Here is a 19,470-nt window from a genome sequence, read left to right as displayed (position 1 = left end):
CGGGAGACTCCGGGTGAGTCACGGGTGTCAGGTGTGGACGAGGCCGGTCTGGGTTTCCCCCTGGGGCTCAGGATGACAGGAAGATCGGCAGCGCGCCGGCGGGCGCGGGGCCGAGGCAGTGCGAGCTTCCACGGGGCAGGCGAGGCAGTGCGAGCTTCCACGGGGCAGGCGTCGCGGTCTGTGGTGGCTGCTCCCGGCCAGAGGTGGGGGGAGAGGAGGGAGGGCGGGCAGACGGGGGCGGGGGGGGGGGCAGCCGCGGCCCCTCAGGGCTCGTCTGGCCGGCCTTGGTTCCCCCTCTCACCGCAGCTTTGTTTTGTCTGACTCCCTAGTGCAGCCGGGAATTCCTGGGGGCTTGGCGGAGTCCGGGCGCTTGTGGTTAGGTGCGCTGGGCTTCCGGCCCCCCCCCACCTGGACCCCGGGGGTTCACAGAGAAGCACCCAGCAGGACTCCTGGGAGGCGAGGCTGCGGGGGCCTCTGGGGAAGGAGCAGGGACGCTCCCCGCCCAGCGGGAGGGCAGCAGGAGGGCAGCACAGAGCTCAGCAGAGCCCCCAGGGTGTAAAAGCGGTTCGTCTCGCTTCTCCCGGTCACCCCAGCCCCTCTGTCCTGCCCTGAGCACTAAGTAGTGTCCATCACACTCAGGAACACTGAGGATCAGGGTCTCCAGACCCCCCCCCCCATCCCCGAACCAGGCGGCTGCGTCTTCCCACCTGCAGTGCCGGGACCTGTGCGGCTTTGCCCCAGGGAGGAGCAGCAGGAGCGGCGTGCAGAGCCGACCCTGACCGCAGAGGCCCCGACGCCCACAGCTCACCGTGCCTCTTGTGGGGAGAGGCAGGTGCAGAACCCCACCTGCCCCGCTTGGGTTTGGGTTTGGGGGGGAGGAAGGGCAGACATGAACTGCACTCGGAACCTTTGTCTCAAGCTGGAGTTTAGACTGGAGACAACGGCATCCATGCGCGTCCCTGGGTTTCCTGGCTGCCAGCTCTCCACAGACCTCAGGTCTGCCCGGCCGGCCCTAGAAGCAGGTGTGCCGGTTCCTTCACACGGAAGCCCCGGCTCCCCCCTTCCCTTCTGTGCCTCTGGAGGGAGCTCCACCTCCTCCAAGCAGGCCGCTCCGCTCTTGAGAGCCTCCGCCGAACTGACACAGCCCGGTGCAGGTGCGACCACCACCGCCCGGGCGCTGACCCTGGGTGCCGGGCAGGTGCGCGGAGCAGCCTCTGCACCGCCGGACGGAGCCAGCTCAGCTCCAGCTCGCCCGCCCTCCCTCCCGTCTTCCAGAGTCACCGCCCTCTCTCTCTCTCTCTCTCTCTCTCTGAGACTCATTCCCCAGCATCTGTGGCTGGCCGTCCGTCCTCGTCCGTCCTCTGAAAGGCGAGCCTCGCCACACAGCTCAGGAGCACATAGTACAATATAAACTTTATTATAAAACTTCAGCAAATATAAATATCCAGGCGCCCTTTCAGAATAGAGCCACAGCCTACCCTAGGTGGCGTGGGCCAGAGGAAAGCACCGCTGATGACAATGGGGGGGGGGGGGAGGAGGAGGAGGAGGAGGAGGAGGAGGAGGAGGAGGAGGAGGAGGAGGAGGAGGAGGAGGAGGAGGAGGAAAAAGGGGGGGGGAAGAGGAGGCGGCTGGGGTGGGGCCTGCTCTGCAGCCCCCAAGTGTAGGCACTTGATCTTCATTCTCAACTAGTATTACCAAACCCATCCCATGAATCGAATACATCTTAAACCCCACCACACACACACACACACACACACACACACACACAAAGCCTGGGCCGCAGGGCCTCATCACTCTGGGTCCACCCAGCTCTTCCAGGGACGGCTGGGATTGGGTGTGGTGTGTCCTCTACTTGTGATGCCCTGGAACGTGGGCTTTCAGTACGTGGGCTTTCAGTAGCCGCGCTCGCTGCAAACCACCGGGAAGGCCGAGAGGTGACGTGCGCAGCCTCGGCAGGCATGGGCTCTTCATCACCCCGTGCAGAGACCAAGTCAGGCGGCAGAGCCGGGCAGGCTCCCGGCGGGGAAGACCTGGGCTCCTGGGGCGCCCGGAGGGGCCTGGGGGCTTCCAGCACCTGCCCCGCACGCAGACCGGAGGCCCCCCGATGGCGGAGGGGTCTTTTGGGTGGTCGAGGGCTACCTCCCACGCCTCACGGCCTTTCTATCCCCCCCCTCCCCAGCCCCAGCGCGTCGAGCGGGCGGGAAGTTCAGCGCCGCCCGGCTCTGCCTTTCGGATCTGGCTCGGCCCAAATCGCCGAGGCGAAGCACCCGCTCCTGTGGGAGGTCAGCCCCCGCCACCCCACGTGCCCACCCCGGGGAGCCGACGCGCGCTCGGACTCCCTGACACACGCGTGTGCGCACGCCGGGTCGGAGAGCCCAGTGCCGCCGTTCCTCCCGCGGCTCCTCTCGGCCCTTCCCCGCACACGCGGCTGCGGGCACCGCACACACTGCCCCGCGGGCACCGCACCCACTCAGACGGGCACCGCACACACTGCCCCGCGGGCACCGCACACACTCAGACGGGCACCGCACACACTGCCCCGCGGGCACCGCACACACTGCCCCGCGGGCACCGCACACACTGCCCCGCGGGCACCGCACACACTCAGACGGGCACCGCACACACTGCCCCGCGGGCACCGCACACACTGCCCCGCGGGCACCGCACACACTCAGACGGGCACCGCACACACTGCCCCGCGGGCACCGCACACACTGCCCCGCGGGCACCGCACCCACTCAGACGGGCACCGCACACACTGCCCCGCGGGCACCGCACACACTCAGACGGGCACCGCACACACTGCCCCGCGGGCACCGCACACACTGCCCCGCGGGCACCGCACACACTCAGACGGGCACCGCACACACTCAGACGGGCACCGCACACACTCAGACGGGCACCGCACACACTCAGACGGGCACCGCACACACTGCCCCGCGGGCACCGCACACACTCAGACGGGCACCGCACACACTGCCCCGCGGGCACCGACACACACTGCCCCGTGGGCACCGCACACACTCAGACGGGCACCGCACACACTGCCCCGCGGGCACCGCACACACTGCCCCGCGGGCACCGACACACACTGCCCCGCGGGCACCGCACACACTCAGACGGGCACCGCACACACTCAGACGGGCACCGCACACACTCAGACGGGCACCGCACACACTCAGACGGGCACCGCACACACTGCCCCGCGGGCACCGCACACACTCAGACGGGCACCGCACACACTGCCCCGCGGGCACCGACACACACTGCCCCGTGGGCACCGCACACACTCAGACGGGCACCGCACACACTGCCCCGCGGGCACCGCACACACTGCCCCGCGGGCACCGACACACACTCAGACGGGCACCGCGTGGCTGGCTGGGCGGCGCGGGCGGTGTCCTCGCGGCGGAGGGGCGGCTCCTCCTCACAGGTTGGACTCTGCGCAGGTCTCGCAGCACTGCTGGCTGTAGAACCCGTGGCTGCACATCCTGTGCTGGGGCACCAGGTAGCACCAGGGGAAGTGGTCCCCGCAGGCCGCGTCTGAAAGCGAGGGCGGCCGGGTCAGGGAGGGCGGCCGGGGTCAGCGAGGGCGGCCGGGGTCAGGAGGGCGGCCGGGGTCAGGGAGGGTGGCCGGGGTCAGGGAGGGTGGCCGGGGTCAGGGAGGGCGGCCGGGGTCAGGGAGGGCGGCCGGGGTCAGGGGGAGGGCCGGGGTCAGCGAGGGGGGCCGGGGTCAGCGAGGGCGGCCGGGGTCAGCGGGGGGGGGCCGGGGTCAGCGAGGGGGGCCGGGGTCAGCGAGGGCGGCCGGGGTCAGGGAGGGGGGCCGGGGTCAGCGAGGGCAGCCGGGGTCAGGGAGGGGGGCCGGGGTCAGCGAGGGCAGCCGGGGTCAGGGAGGGGGGCCGGGGTCAGCGAGGGCAGCCGGGGTCAGGGAGGGCGGCCGGGGTCAGCGGGGGGGGCCGGGGTCAGGGAGGGCGGCCGGGGTCAGGGAGGGTGGCTGGGGTCAGGGAGGGGGGCCAGGGTCAGCGAGGGCGGCCGGGGTCAGCGGGGACGGCCGGGGTCAGGAGGGGGGGCCGGGGTCAGGGGGGGGCCGGGGTCAGGGAGGGGGGCCGGGGTCAGCGGGGGGGGCCGGGGTCAGGGAGGGGGGCCGGGGTCAGCGGGGGGGGCCGGGGTCAGGGAGGGGGGCCGGGGTCAGCGGGGGGGGCCGGGGTCAGGGAGGGGGGCCGGGGTCAGCGGGGGGGGCCGGGGTCAGGGAGGGGGGCCGGGGTCAGCGAGGGCGGCCGGGGTCAGGGAGGGCGGCCGGGGTCAGGGAGGGGGGCCGGGGTCAGCGGGGGCGGCCGGGGTCAGCGAGGGCCCCTGCTCCAGCCCTGTGGCTCCCCCCCCCCCCGGGAGGCCGCTCTCTCGTTCTCTCGCTCTCACAGGAAGGGAAGGGCCTCTCCGTACGCCTAATGGGGACCCACGGGGGCCATCGCTTCCTACGTTACTCCCAGGTTCCTGCGGACTGAGGGCTCCTTCCTGTACCCAGGGCGGGCCTGGGACTCATCTGCCTTGGAAAGGTCCCCCCCCCCCGTCCGTCTCCCCTTCCTCCGGCCCTAAATGTTGACTGCTCAGCAACGTAGATGCGGCAGCTCCTAGTTGTTCGCAGACACATTTACTCCAGGAGAAGCGCGGGGGTTGGGGGGGACAGTGGCCAGCTCGGCACTGTCTGAGGCACTTAGTGTACACACAGACCGTGTTTCGGGGTCACCTCATGGACAAGGGGGGCTTTGTGTCCTGTAGAGGAAAAGGCTGCCTTTATTAAAATTGTATTCCTTAAATACCAAAATGAAATTACCCAAAAGATAGACACCATAAGGTTTCTTTCCTTTCTGCCCCTCAGTACTGGGGTTCGAGTCCCTCTTTTCTTCCCCTCAGAACTGGGGTTCGAGTTCCCGGGCTCAGGCTTCTCTGCTGGCCGAGCAGGTGCTCTGTCCCTGAAGGCCATGCTCCCGGTCCTTCCTCCTCGTGTTTGTTTTTCTCCACACAGAGCTTGTCTGGAGGTTTCCCCTGGGGCCTGCCGCACACCCCGGACCCCTGAGCTATTTCTGCACGCCCCGTGGATCAAAGCCCCGGCACCCTTGCTTTCGATTTACATCGCAAGCGCCTCTGCCTTGCCGGGGCGGTGAGGATGCGTCGCCCCCGTCTGTGACCATTTCATTCGAAAACGGGAGGCGCAGGGGGAAGAGAGCGGGGAGCGCGGATGCGGCGGACACGAGGCCCCCGCTGCGGGGCTCTTTGGGGACCCCGACTTCCTCAGGCCTTCGGTGAGGCTTTTCCACCCATGTGCCATCCCCGGCCCAAACGGCCAGGCGCGGCTCAGGGGCCCGGCCGGCGTGCGCGTACCTTTCTCCTCCGCCACGGGGCAGAAGTGTGTGTTGCAGGCCAGGGAGGAGTCGGGCCTGCGGCTCGGGGAGCAGCCGGAGGCCGGCCGGCCCCCCGACAGACACTGCACGGTCCTTCTCTTCACGCCGCCTCCGCAGCTGGCTGTGCACTGCGGGAGGACAGTCACAAGTCACCAGGCCGCCCGGCCGCCGCGATCCCGTCCTCAGGACCCGGGGGGGATGGGGGGGGGACCGCGTGGGCGTGCCGGCTCGTGCTCAGGCGGGGGCCGAGGTTTTCACGGAGGGCTCGGGAGCTCCAGCTCTGGGGGGCAGAACGCACTCGTTACGGATGCTGAAGGAAACCAGAGGCTTAAGGATTAGCTGGTCTTCCCAAATTGTGGGCATCGTAGGAGAGAAAGGAGAGGGGAAGTGGATTCTCTTTCCAGAGGAAGTGCCCTCAGGTTGGGATTCTGACTAGAAACGAAGGAACGCCTTTCCCGGCGGTTCCCGGCGGAGACACGCCGCGCCTTGCCTTTCCCCCGCGTGCGGGGTCCCCTCCTCACTCTGATGGCCCGGACCCCGCCTCGTCACACTGCTTGTGACACCCCGATCCCTGTCCCTCCCTCCACAGGGTCCCCGCCGCTGGCTGCCAGTCACCCAGGCGAGGAGCCCGCTGCACGAGACACCCAGGTCCAGTCCCGGACCGCGCGATCCCCCATCCGACACGCGGGGCAGCAGAGCCTGGAAACCCACGTGCTTCTCGGCTACAGATGTCTGGGCACAGCAGAGTCGCCCTCTGGACCTGGCCTGGAGGACCTGTGCCTGCAGGGAATGTCTCTGTGGCACGGCCCTGGGGGGCCGACCCAGGGCTCCCCGGCTCTGCCCGGGAGCAAGGACGGCAGCGGTGAATCCGCGTGCGAGCCGCAGCGTCCGCCCGCGGGGCTATCGGCGCGTATAGACTGCCCAGGGTAGCAGGCTCCGTTAGGATGCGGCCATACGCACGAGGGGCTTTCGTGTTTCATCGCGCTCATCTCCCACGCCGCCCACAGCTGTCCTCCGCCCTCCCCCATCACCATCGCCTCTCTTCCGTCCCGGCCTGCTCTCATTTTTTTTAGGTTTCCGATGAGACTGTGGGATACTTGTCTCCCGGAGTGACGATAATCTCTAGTTCTAGCTCGCAAACGACGTGATTCCGCTCTTCTTCATGGCTCCCGGGTACCTATGCTCAGGGCTCCTCATCGTCCCGTCTTCCGAGGGGCCCCTCCACTGACTCCCTAGCTTGGGTGTTCTGAATGCTCCACGGTGATCATGGCCTCCTCTTTCCACGTCGTTGGTTGGGCTTCGTGCAGCGCGGTGGTTGCTAGCCCAGCCCGGGTGACAGCGGAACTGCTTGGACCACAGGGCGCCCTGCCTGGCCTGACCTGTCGCTGACACAGAGGACATTCAGTGCAAAGCCCGAGCTTGTTCTCGGAGGCCATGATTTTCACACGGGTATTTACCTGCAGCCAAGCCTCCACCGAGTGCCTTCATTAAGTTCTTTTACTTCGCCATCACCCCATGAGCCCCAGTCTGTTCTCTCTCTCTCTCTAAGTCCGGGGCTTCTACACGTTGGGATTCTCCCCAGTCTCCCAGAGCCCAAACACCAACATGATTCAAGACGGGGTTGCACAGACCTCAGGGGTCTTCACCCTGAATGGGGCTATGAATTTGGTGCAAAACCACTTGGTTATTGAGTCTCCTGCACACAGAGGTGAGGGCGGGCGCAGCCGTGACTGGCAGGTGTCGGCAGGGAAGCGCACAGGGCTGTGCCCAGCCCCCATCTGTCCATCACCTGTGCGTCCTGGGCACGTGGGCACCGGAGCACCGGGCTCGGGGCGGTGGCCTTCGGGGCCAGGGTAGGAAGTCACACGTGTGGCCTGTGACATGGCGACCTGCCCCTCATGCCCACGGGTTTCCAGGTCGGTCTGTCCACTGTCCTAGTCAGAGGCTGGAGGGCGAGCCGGGGCCCCGGCACCGACACGTGCATCTGAGCCGTGGGACGGGGCACCGACCCCAGCAGTGTGGGAGCCACCGGCTGCTCAGCCCGCGGGACAGCCGCAACCTGAGTCAGTCAGTCCTCTGGTGACTTGAGAAACTCTCCCAAATCAACAGAAACCCTGCAGAGCAAATCCCGGGAAGGACAACCGGTAGCCACTGTCGCATACTATTAAGAAAATACAGGGAGGCCTCCTAGGAACAAGACTGTGCTAACACTTTTCTGTCCATTTACAAAAAGAAGTATTTGCTAGGGGCATGTTTTAGATACCTCTGCTCCAGTCATTTAAATAATTCCCATCCTTAATACCCTTGGGGGGCTGGGTTATAGTATTCTTGCACTCTGACAAAACACCTGAGGAAGTCACCCTTAAACGAGGTAAGGTTTACTCGGGCTCACGTCCTCGGAGGCCCCGGTCCGGGTGTGGCTGGCTGGATCATTTCTGTCTCTGTGGCAGGGCAGAATGGAACGGGGCGGGGGTGCTCACCTCACGGTGGGCGGGGCGCAGAAAGGGGGAGGGGGACCTTGGAACTGGCGCACACGATTTGACGGTGTGTCTGCAGCAACCCACGTCTCCCGAGCTGGCCCCAACGCGTCGAGTTCCCACGGACCCTCCGTCGGCCCCGCTGTGGACACGGGAGAGCCCTCACCTCCGAATACGGCCTACTTAGAATCTGATGCTCTGACCGCCGCTGCATTGGGGCTGGAGCTGGGTCCCGGCCCTACCGGAAGGCCCTGAGTTCAAGCCCTAGTGTTTCCAATTCCCGGGGCCTGGTGCGCTGCGGGGACCGTGCCCCTGCGGGGGCCCCCACGTAAGCCGGCTGCCGGCTCCTGGGGCAGCCAGCGGTGCCCAGCCCGGTCCTCCAGCGTCTTACCTGGGACCAGGGAGAGGCAGACCAGCTGCCCCGCGGGGGGCCCGTGGCCACGCGGAGGGGGCAGGGCGGCAGGGCGCAGCCGCGCTGCAGCTCCAGGTCCGGCCGCGGCAGAAGCCAGCACTTCTTAGAGGGCAGCTCGCGGTACTTGCCGGAGACGTACGTCTCGGCGCACCGGAGGAATCGTTTCTGGGTTCCTCTCCCACAGGTCACCGAGCACTGGGGAGGAAGGAGGAAGGAAGTTGGGGTTAAAGGAAGATTTTAGGCCAGGCACGGCAGCACACAACTCTAATCCCAGACTTAAGAAGCTAAGACTGAAGAATCTGGAGTTCAGGACCGGCCCGGGGTACACAGAAATCGCCTATCTGAGGAGACGAACCGCGGAGACGTAAGGGATGGTTCCGAGGCCCAGGGGGGGCAGTCGGGCGGGTGTAAATGGGAGCAGGGCCACCGACGACCGTCAAGTCCAGAGCTCCGCTTTCCCGGGGTGTCGCTGGTGGAAGGCGCACAGCCCACACCCACAAGACCTACGGTACCCATCCAAGCTCCCGGGGCTCACCGCGCGGTCACCGTGATGGGCCCCCCACAGACCCAGGGAGAACCCCTCCGCAGGGCACCGAGGCTCCCCGGAACACGCCTGCGTGCTGCCGCGGAAGCAGCCGCGGTAACACAGGGAAGAAACCCCCTCGGTGCTCCAAGACCGCCATGGCGCTGGGCCCTTCCTCCGGACAGCCAAGAGACGCCGGGCACTTTCTGCGGGCGGGCCAGCCACGGGGTGACCGCCGTCTCGTACCCAGGCTGGGCGCGGGGGCCCCCGGGAGAGACGCCAGCTCCCCATGTTGCTGACTTGCGCCAGGGAGACAGGCGGTGCTGAGCAGCCCCCGGGACCCCAAGACTGAAGTGTGCACGGGTGATCTGAGCGGCCTTCCGTGCGCCCCGAGACCTGCTTGGAAGAACGTGTGTGCGCACGCGTGCACACGCGTACCCGTGTATGCACACGTGCTCGCCCCGGGGGCAGCCCACGCACTGCACAGACCTGGCTGCTCACTGTCTACACGCAGGTCTTCAGGAATATACCCAGAGATGGGACGTGTCTACGGCGAGACCCAGCCCGCCAGGCCCGCTGTGCTCCAGGTACTGAGAGTAACTCAGTCCTTGAGGAAACAGTACCCAGAGTGACCCAAGCAGCCCTCAGCACTGGGGACCCTCCCACCGTGGGCCCCGGTGTGGGGGCTGGACGGACGTCACGCATCGGAAGCAACTAAGACGGCCGTAGAGATAGTGGAGTCCTCCGTACCCCGCGGTCCTTGTGGGGGGGGCACCTGTCCCTCCCTCCCTGGCTCCCTCCCTCCCGCCTGTCCACCCACTGCCCCCCCCCCCCACTGCCTAGGACTGAATGGGGCCAGCGGGCAGAAGGCAGAGGCTGGAGAGAGCGAGACGTGGGGTGGGGAGGGCGGCCTGGCTCGGCTGGGCCCCCCCTTCCCGCCCCCCCCCCCCGCACCCACCTGGGCCCAGGCGGACACGAGCCACCGCAGCTTGCGCAGCTTGGGGCAGCGCTTGAGCGCGCAGGCCTCCTGCAGCCTGGGCTTGGGCTCCGCGGCGCAGGCAGCGCCGGGCAGCAGCTGCGGCCCGGCCCCCGGGTCGGTGCTCTTGCACACCGCGCTCCTCTTCCGCCAGCCCTTCCCGCAGCTCCGGGAGCACTGCCGGGGGAAACAAGGTCAGCTCGGGAAGGCGGCGGGGGGGGGGGGGGTCCCAGCCTGGGGGTTCCGCAGGGGGAGGGCCGGACCCTGCCCCCGTCCGTCCGCCCCACCCGCCCCGGTTACCTCCGCCCAGGGCCCCGTGCTCCACGCGGGCGGGCAGCTCTGGGCGTGGCAGGCCCGGCGGGCCGAGGGCGCGGGCCGGGGACAGCGGCCGGCGGGGACGGGCTCGGCGCGGTCGCGGGCCCGCCGGGTGCACCGGACGGGGCGGCTCTGGGTGCCCCCGCCGCACGTCCGGCTGCAGGCGCTCCAGTTCCCCACAGACCAGCTGCGAGGAGACACAGAAAGAGAGCCACGTGAGGAGAAGCCTGGCTTCTGCGGAGGGCTGCGGGGGGGGGGGTGCGGGGAGCCCCCCCTTCCTGCATGGATCTGCCGGCCTCTCCCTCCGGCCAGCCTTCCAGGCTCCCGGCTCCTGGGAAACAACCCGACCCAGAGCAGGGAGTCTGCTCCCTCTCCGGCTCTTTAAGAATAGAGACTTCACGCAGACGCAGAACAGGGAACCCTAGTGTCTCCATCCACCCAGCACCGACCCCCGCCCTCTGGTGACTAGCGACCCCGGCCCGGGAGCGTGATCGACTGGCCTTTCAAAGCCACGTCCACGTGTCAAGAGCCCAGCACGCACCTACACACGATAAAGCGGGTCTGTCTTAAGCAAACACAGCCGCATTACCATGATGACACCCAACACTCTAAGAACCACTTTTAAGCTCCCATTCGGTGTTCAGTGTGGGGGCCCTGGAGCCCACGGGAGCTGTGTGGATGTGCAGGGAGTACAATGGGACGCTGTGTATTGAGGAAGACTAACCCCAGTGTAAAACTGCGGGTGTGTGTTTAGCCTGTCCTGTGTGTGAGCACAGACAGCAGAGACACCGGATCCCGAGGGCCTGACATTACACAGCCATCCTGTCCCAAGACAGGAGGAGGCTCTGTTCTTTTGTGTGCCTAATCTCGACCCCATCCTGCCATCTTGCTACCCACCTCCTGCGACGCACCCTTTGATCTGTGAATGGAAACCACCCCCCCCCCCCGCCGCCCACCCCCGCTGACACATCGCCCTCTCCCGGCTGAACGCGGAGGACCGAGGAAGTTTAGGCGCCCGTTATACCTGCCCCCAGCCTCCCGGGGCCGCGCGGATGTTTACAGCGAATCCTCTCCTCGCTGTCACAGGGAAATGCCGATTCACTGATGGAAACAGGGCCTGCTGTGCGAACTCCCGATGGTTTTTATAAGTGTCTCACTTGACCTCCTTGCTAGGGATGAATCCAAGCAAAGCCTCTGCTTCGCGTGCTTCGTGTATCTGCGAAGTCACTTGCGGTAGATGCTGGCTTTCAATCGTTAGTGCCTCTGTCCCGGCCCTCGGCGTGGCTGCTTCTCATCCATCAAGCCGTCCGTGTGACTCTTCCAGTGAGCTCTAATGACCCACGGGACAAGCTCCCCCCCGGCACCCCAAATCGGAGGGTTACTGCTCGGTTGTCAGGGCCTCAGCCCCCTCTCCGGGGAATGCATCCTCCTAGCAGCTAAGGTGCCCCCCAACCCCGCGTTTCCCACCAGGACGGAAAGCTCACGACTGACCACCGGCTGGTGAGGAATGGAGGCCAGCAGACCAGGCCTTAGTCAGAACCTCGAAGTTGGCCACCTGACACTTACTCCATTTTCTTGAACTTCAGGAAGCTAAGCCGCTTTCTTTGCCTTGTCAAAGTGAGGGAGAGATTTACAATGAACCAGACACAGAGGCAGAATTGTTTTCAACTCTAAATGCAAGACTTCTTCACGGAAGTCTGCAAAGCCACACTGCAAGGCCGCAAAGTCTGCCTTCACACCAGCCTCTGTGGGTGGCGGTTTTATGACCGGTGAGAGGCAAAGGTACGCCATGTTTCCTACTCAGAGGCGACTTCTACCAGGTTCCAGTTTCACTGTCCCGTGCCGGATCGTATGTGGACGAGAATCACCAAGACCCTTGGAGCTTCACTTGCATCGGCAGACCGGGAGATGAGTTGTAGGTGACATGAAGGATCAAGTGACCTCCACAGGGCCCTATTTAACAAACATCCTTCCTCCGAAGCTTTCTCTCTGCAGAACACTGAGGTGTTCCGTACTCATAGAGTCTAGTCATTGAAACGGGGAACTCGGCCTGTAACTTTAGGGCAACGGCACGGTGCCTGGTGCAGATGGCGCTATCTAGGGTTCTCTGTAAGACAGCCCCTTCATCAGAACAGAGAGCCGGGCTGAGGGCGTGGGACTGGTGGGAACCATCGGCCATAATCACTGTTTACCAGCTGTGTCTTTTGTATGTGTGTGTGGGGGAGGGCTGAGGGGGAGCAGGTGAGAAGGTAGGATGGCGGCTGAGCGAGTGGAGATGGAGTTCAAGGGGACCTGTCTGCCAGCGCCCGGCAGCTCCCGACCCCACACAGGGCAGTGTCAGCGCCACACCTGTCCTCTCCATAGATCACAGGCTCCCGCCCTCACAGTCCGTGTGGAGAGGACAACTCCATTTGCTGTCTGCAGCTTAGACACTGGGCCAATGGCTCATCTTACACACACACACACACACACACACACACACACACACACACACACACATACACCTTTGCTCTGGACTGGAAGAGAACAGGGTGGAAATGATGCAAGCCAGGCCAAATGGCAGAGAAAACTGGGCACTGACTAAGAAACCGGGAGCGAAGTGCAATCTCCCTCCGCTGTGCCGAATTTGGCACCCCCAAATTCTCATGCTCAAAGATAGGACAAAGGGGCTGGGTGGACCCTCGCTGTTCTGTGATCAAGAGCGTTCCAAACCACAGCCGACTGGAGGACTCTTCACATTGATCGACACATGGGTGGCATCTCCGATCTACAGGAGTCAGAAATTTTGTGGCCCTCACTTCTTAAGAGTTCAGAGGTCAGGAATCTAGGGTTTTACCCAAGGCAAACAGGGATAGGACTCTAAGTCACTGAACATACAGTTTGGTGAGACAAGCCATGGATAGGCTTCAGAGATTCTGGAATGGTCTCCTTCCCTTCGTAGCTTTAATTCTTTGTATCCACACGGCATCGATGTTACTTCGAGATCATGGTGGGAGCTAGAATGCGCCAGTGAAAATCCTGGGGAAGCCTAATGGATAGGTTCGCCCCTCCCCGGGCACACGTCCATCGCGCGCGACCCCAGAGCTCCTCGGAGGGTCCTCTGGCTTTTCCTGCAACCGGAGCCTAGCTCAGAATCACACACTTGATTCCTGGGAATCAAAGCCCTAGAAACATGAATTCCTGTTCTTATGTTTGTGGAAATGGTGACCCAACCCGAGGCCTCATGCCTCCTGCTTGCTAAGCAAACACTCTGCCACTTGAGCTCTGCCCTTAGCCCTCCTAAGTACGAATTTCTAACCCACAGGGGAGCATCGGGAGCTCAAGCCGTTGAAGAACTGCTCCCTCCTTCACAGGACGTGCCGGTGTTGAGCTGAGACCATGTGGGAATCAAAGGGGATCACCACCCCCCGCCAATCCTCTCAGTCTGCCCATGTCAAGAACTCTATGGGGGTGGGAGTCTCCCAAGAACGGTAGAGGCAAGAAGTTGGGGTGCTGAACCTGGTACCGCGGACAGAGTTTGCACTTAGTCGGTGCCTGGTTTCTTCCTCAGTGCTCGGTCTGCGTCGGATTGCGTCGTCTCCGCCCCAGTCACCCGCATCCGGATACGCAAGTCTGTGACGAGGAGCTCGTTCCCTCACACCCGGGACTCCACTCGGGTCACCGAGGCCATTCCTGTGCCACCCCGGCAGGGGGCCACTTGGGCAGCTCCCCAGCGCGGGGCCGTGGTGTCACTCCCTCTACTTCTCCTCTCCTAAGGACGCAGCGATAGACAGTCGCGTCCGTCCTGGCGGCTCCCCGTGCGGGGGGGCGTGCCTGTCTGCGGATGTGCCCGCCCGGGGGCTCTCCAGCTGTGCCAGCTGTGGGCGCTCACGCTAAACAGAAGCCGTGGCCCCCCCATGCTCCCCCAGCCTCAGCGCTAGGTGTCTGTGCCTACCACACGCACACAGGAGGAGGGGTGGGGGTGGGGAGACCGCCAGGCCCAGTCCTGGGCCCCCGTGCCAACTGCCTTCTGCTGCCCCCAGCAACTTCCAGGCCGCTTCGTACCCTGCTGAGTCTGCTTCGGGTCTGTTTATGCCAACGGAACGTGTCATTGAAATTATGTCATATAATTAGATTTGGTGTAGCTCTGTGAAACATGAGCATGAAAACAGAGAAGCTTGTTTCTAAGAAAATGAAGCTGCGTCTTGGGGCTGACTCAGGGGAGAGCAGTCATTAAATGGGAGTGCTGTTGAATTAGGTGTGGCTGAGACAGAAGTTTCATATGTTGGAGGGGTGGTGGGAACTTGCGGTGAGTTTTCCCTGAGACAAATGGCATACGTTTCACTCTTCTTGAAAGAAACACAAACTGAGAATTTGAACATATTCAAAATAAGTTATGGTTAAGCTATTCAGAAAACCATCCAAACCCAAACCCCAAAAGTTAAAAACAACAACAAAAAAGCTAAAAACAAGACAATTGGGGCTGCAATCGGGGTTCCTATTTAATGCATGAGGAGTCAGATCCAGAGACTGAGAACTTTGGTCGCAGCCACCCAGGCCTCGGTCAAGTTTACACAGCCGGAAGCGGCTGGGCGAAGAAGAGACCCAGTGAGTTCATGCCGTTATTCCTGCCACACAAACATGACTTCCCAAAGGCTGGCCTGTGAGCTGCCGAGAGGCTAAATGTGAGATAGCAATTTACGGTTGCTTAGCTGAAATGTCCCAGGGGAAAAGTGCACATGGGCAGAAATTCTGTGGGCATATATATATCTAAATTGGATAGTTGCGTGTTTTGTCATGCTTGCATGCATATCATGCACACAGAAGCTCAGAATCCACTACTCTAGGTGAAAGTTACGTATCTTTCACTTGTGGCTTGTTAGCGGACAGGGAACAGTGCTTTGGAAACTCATTAATGATTTCATATCGAGTCAGTGAGAAAATACTTCTTGCCATGCTCTTTACAAATGCCCTTCCCTTAGCTATCACAAGGTCTTCGCTTTCTAACCAGCGAGATTTCTTCCTGCCCTCAGGGGCCTGCTAGGTGTCATCCTTTGTTCTTGGAGATGAGGAAACCTCCCACAAGAGACAACTGAATTCATCTCTCAAGTCACTAAAGATCCTGGGGAATGCTCCGGCAAGTAATTCCCACATCCCTTCTTTGGATCCTCATTTCCTTGGGAATAAGTATCAGTGTCCAGTTCGGTTGTAGAAGTTGAGCCCCCCTGTGCTTCTCCCTTTTATGACAAACACTTGCACAGCGTGATAGCCCGACTCCTCCAGTTTCAGCTATCCTGGCTTCCCACCTCAGGTTTCTAGGTACGTCTCCTGACTTTGCTTCTCAGGCATCGGTGCCCGGCAGGTCTGGCGTGTAGGATAACCGGTTGGTTCCTGAGGACGGCGAACACTTTAGAGTATCCGTCAGTTTAGGACAAGCACAAGTTTTATGCTACTGATTGTGGTGGCAGGCAAGCAAGGGGTTGCCATGATTCGGTAGATTTTAGGAGAGAACCAAAGAGCGGATGGGATTCCTGTCTTCATAGATCCTAAAGGAAGCAGACACTGCGAGTATCCTGCCCCGAGTCCCAGTTACATTCTTCAGTCAGGTGCTAACAAGACACAGCGCAAAGTCAAAGCACCGGTCCACGAACTGCATACATCACTGTATGATCGTTAGCGTGCTCACAACATAGCTAAGGATTTCACTTCCTTACTTTTTATTACAAAAATTACAAAAGCAATTGATGATGACTGAATGTTTTGTACACTCTATATGAATATCCACAGATGGAGATGGGTAATGAATTCAAAGGGGAGGGCAGGGATGAAAACAGACCCGGGAATACTTAGCATGGTTCCTACAAAATGGCAAGGAGATTTGGCTTTTATAATTATTTTTGAGAATCTCTAGTCTTGTCTTCAAAGCTTTCCAACAGCTGCTAAGCTGAGAAGCAGGTGTGAAGGCATCGTCTGCCGAGGACAGTTTTTCTGGCCAATAGATGCTGTCAGATTGGACCTCTTGCCAAGACTATATAGTTAATATTTGATGTACTAGTTCTCTCTCTCCATAGAGTTGGAACAATTCCGCTCTCTGCAGGAAGGAATTCTCACTGCGGTGTGTTAATGGAGGAGATTAATGGCATCTAGGAAAGGAACTGACAGAGTTTGTAGGACAATATTTATGTAAGCTCATGGCTCCCATCCCTATGAAAGTGTCTTTTCAGATGCTTCATACTGCTTTAAGACACCTGGAGATTGTTGAATTTTTCTCATCAAGTGTGTCCTATATGTTTCAGATACTGAAGGGTTACAAAGCTGGCTAAATACTTAATACTTTAGGTGTTTAACTAAATAATTAATTGCAGTTTCTATTTCATTATTTGGAGTGAAAATTTCCTATGGAAATCTTCAGGCATTAGATCATAAGTGCCATTGAATGGATTGTGCTGTGAATGTCACAATTATCTACTGTTCTTAAAAATCCAGGTACAGAAAACTAGAGCAGTGGGAAGTGACATGCTATGTGGATATCTCATTAATGCCATTGGCTGAGTTAGAGTTGGTCGTTTAGTAGTGTAAGCTGCAAAGAGCCTGATGATTCAATGGTATTTGCTCTCTATATAGGACACCAGAAAATGAGGTATTTTATATTTAATTTGTTCCACAGATGCTTGTTATTCCACCAATGAGTTAGGGTAAAGAAGCCCCATGCTTAAGGATGTCATTATCAGGTTCAGCTGGTTTAAGTGACTCAAAATGGGACAGCAGCCAACCAGTGCAGTGGCTACGGTAATTCATTCCAAAGGATCATCTGCAGAATATAGAAACAGCGGGTAGTTCAGACAGGACTATGATGTCTCTCTTTAACTGCCTGCATGACATAAGGTCTGCACATGCACAACCCAAGGGACTGCATTAGTAATCACAGACAGGGGACGTCACCTGGGACATGCAAGGTTCTGCACTACTGAAAGATTCTCCTGAACTAGAGGAGGAGCACGGCTGTGTGAAGTGCTAGGCCTGGCCCAGGGCTGTCAGAGGCGTCTACCTGGTGGCTTCACATACACTGTCATCTAACACAGCGAACGACATCCAACAGGATGCACGGATACGTAACTGTCCTCAAGAAATCAGTGTATTGTAAGTATAAAGCCGATGCATTCAGACTGAGCAGCCCGTCAACAATCTGTGTTGTTCCATCCAACGCCCACATCTCTCGAAGTTACTGAGTTCCAATGATGCCTGTACGATACCTGATGTATAATGAGGTGTTTAATCAATATGGCTCTAACGCTCACAACAAATCTGCATGGTGGGCACAATTGTTGTATCCACTGTGGAGAGGATGGAACTGAGGCTCAGCAATGCTTCCCAATGTGCTCGGAAGTGTAGAGAAGCAGGTGACAGAGTCTGGGTCCTGCCCAGAGCCTGAGGCTGAGGCAGTGCCTGTTCTCCGGACCATCGTCAGAGTTTGTCACCCCTGGGAGGGTGCAGTCAGCTCTTAGTTCTTGAGAACCTTCCCTAGCATTCTTCACCCCAGGCAGAGAGGCAATATGATCTTCACAGATGAATAACACTCCGGGAATTCCAGAGTGCATGTCGTGGTAACACTAACACCGTGCATGATTCGATGAATGTGGACCATGCTGATGGCTACCTTCATGTCTCGAAACATTTCCTCCTCCTCCGCCACCTCCTCTTCTCCTCCTTTCTTTTCTTTTTCCTTCTCTACTTCCTCCTCCTCTTTTTCAGCTTCCTCTTCCCCCTCCCTTTCCGCCTCCCCTTCCTTCTCCTTTCTCTTAGTCCTTTATCTTCTCCTTCTTCTTCTTGGAGACATTTGGGAAAGAAGTGCAAGAAAAGCAGTGCAGATTCCTTTCCTCAAAAAGCCAGGCCAGAAGTTGAAAAATGGTGACTAAGACAAGTGGAGTTGTTATTCATATGGCAAACCATCGAGCGTGCTCTGTAGTGCTTGTTATGGGGTGCAGCAGAGGGGCAGGACTGGCACCAGGGTCTGCTCTACACGCGGGGTCTGCTCTACACGCGGGGTCTACTCTACACGCGGGGTCTGCTCTACACGCGGGGTCTACTCTACACGCGGGGTCTGCTCTACACGCGGGGTCTACTCTACACGCGGGGTCTGCTCTACACGCGGGGTCTACTCTACACGCGGGGTCTGCTCTACACGCGGGGTCTACTCTACACGCGGGGTCTGCTCTACACATGGGGTCTACGGGATTTGTACAGACATTTTTATATCGTTTAAAAAATACTCATATGAAAATGTATAGAACACTCAAAAATTCAGAAGTTGGGGGGAGACTGATTTCAGCAACCATGGTTCACAAAATAGGCGGTTAAGACGTGTAAGGGAAATGAACACTTCTGTGAGCCTATCACCAAGAAAGACAGGAGATGAGGGAATCAACGTGACATGAGGCAGATGAATAGCAGAACATTGCATGCACAGCTAGGAAACCAATCAGCCTTTAAGAAAAAAAAAAATCACCACACCAAACCAAGTCCAAACAAATCACAACAACAACAAACTCCCTGAGATGCACATCCTTCAGCTAGGGGAAGCTCTGCACTTCCAAACTGAGGACCGAGAAAGCCTCCGTGCCAGGAGATGGGCTCAGCTCTTGATTCATTTGCACAGACCACCAAACCCACACAGTCATCGTCAAGACTATGAAAGGAATTCACAGGTTACAATTATGGAAAGAATACAGCTACACAGAAGAAAATGATATTAAAGCCGAACTGAAATGAAAATCTCATGAGCAACTGTAAGAGAGGCTGGGATCTTCACGGAGGGGAAAAGCACGGAGAAGGAGGGAAGCAGGGGCGAGCTCCTTGCCTCACTTGGCTCCACGTGTCCTTCATGGCCTTCGTTTCACTTATGAAGATACATTTAAGAAAATGTGTCGACATCTAATTTTAAATGTGGAGATAACTATAGCAGTGTTAGAAATATATTATCATATTTTCTAAGAGGAAACAGTGGTGACAAGAGAGGAAAGACATAAGAGCACAAAGAGAAAGTAACATCGGAAAAACACAGTACTTAAAAACAATAAGAAAACAGATGGAAACATCAATGTAAGTCATATTAAAAATAGCACCCAAATGAAGTCACACGCCAACCTTATTGCACCTGTGCCAAATTAGAATGAAAATGGCATCAAATTAAAGCTACCTGCACATTAAAGAATACGAAGAGTCCACCAGGATGGCTAGGACTGCTCACAGGAATGCAAGGACAGCACGATGCACCACACACCACAGACAACATGGCTGCAGAACGAGGATATGCATTGCTCTAATTCACAAATTTAAATCGTGGAGGCTTCCTTGTTTTAAACAACGGCTACGCAAATAGGTTTGTGCCT

At 59.6% G+C, this 19,470-nt stretch overlaps 1 protein-coding gene across 1 annotated transcript in view; it reads right to left on the bottom strand.

Annotated features, from left to right (window-relative positions):
- Window positions 1–3,427: 3,427 nt before the first annotated feature.
- The window catches only part of Adamts16 (ADAM metallopeptidase with thrombospondin type 1 motif 16), a 100,585-nt gene continuing 84,542 nt past the window's right edge, over window positions 3,428–19,470 (bottom strand). Inside the window, exons 19-23 of the mRNA XM_048368035.1 lie at window positions 10,088–10,289; window positions 9,770–9,964; window positions 8,268–8,483; window positions 5,380–5,527; window positions 3,428–3,543 (exon numbers count right to left, since the gene is read on the bottom strand). Coding sequence (XP_048223992.1) covers window positions 3,428–3,543; window positions 5,380–5,527; window positions 8,268–8,483; window positions 9,770–9,964; window positions 10,088–10,289 — 877 coding nt within the window. The remainder of the gene's footprint in view (window positions 3,544–5,379; window positions 5,528–8,267; window positions 8,484–9,769; window positions 9,965–10,087; window positions 10,290–19,470) is intronic.

This window comes from Perognathus longimembris, chromosome 19, assembly GCF_023159225.1.
Source record: "Perognathus longimembris pacificus isolate PPM17 chromosome 19, ASM2315922v1, whole genome shotgun sequence".
Lineage (NCBI taxonomy): Eukaryota > Metazoa > Chordata > Mammalia > Rodentia > Heteromyidae > Perognathus > Perognathus longimembris.
This window is presented reverse-complemented; position numbering and strand designations above follow the sequence as displayed.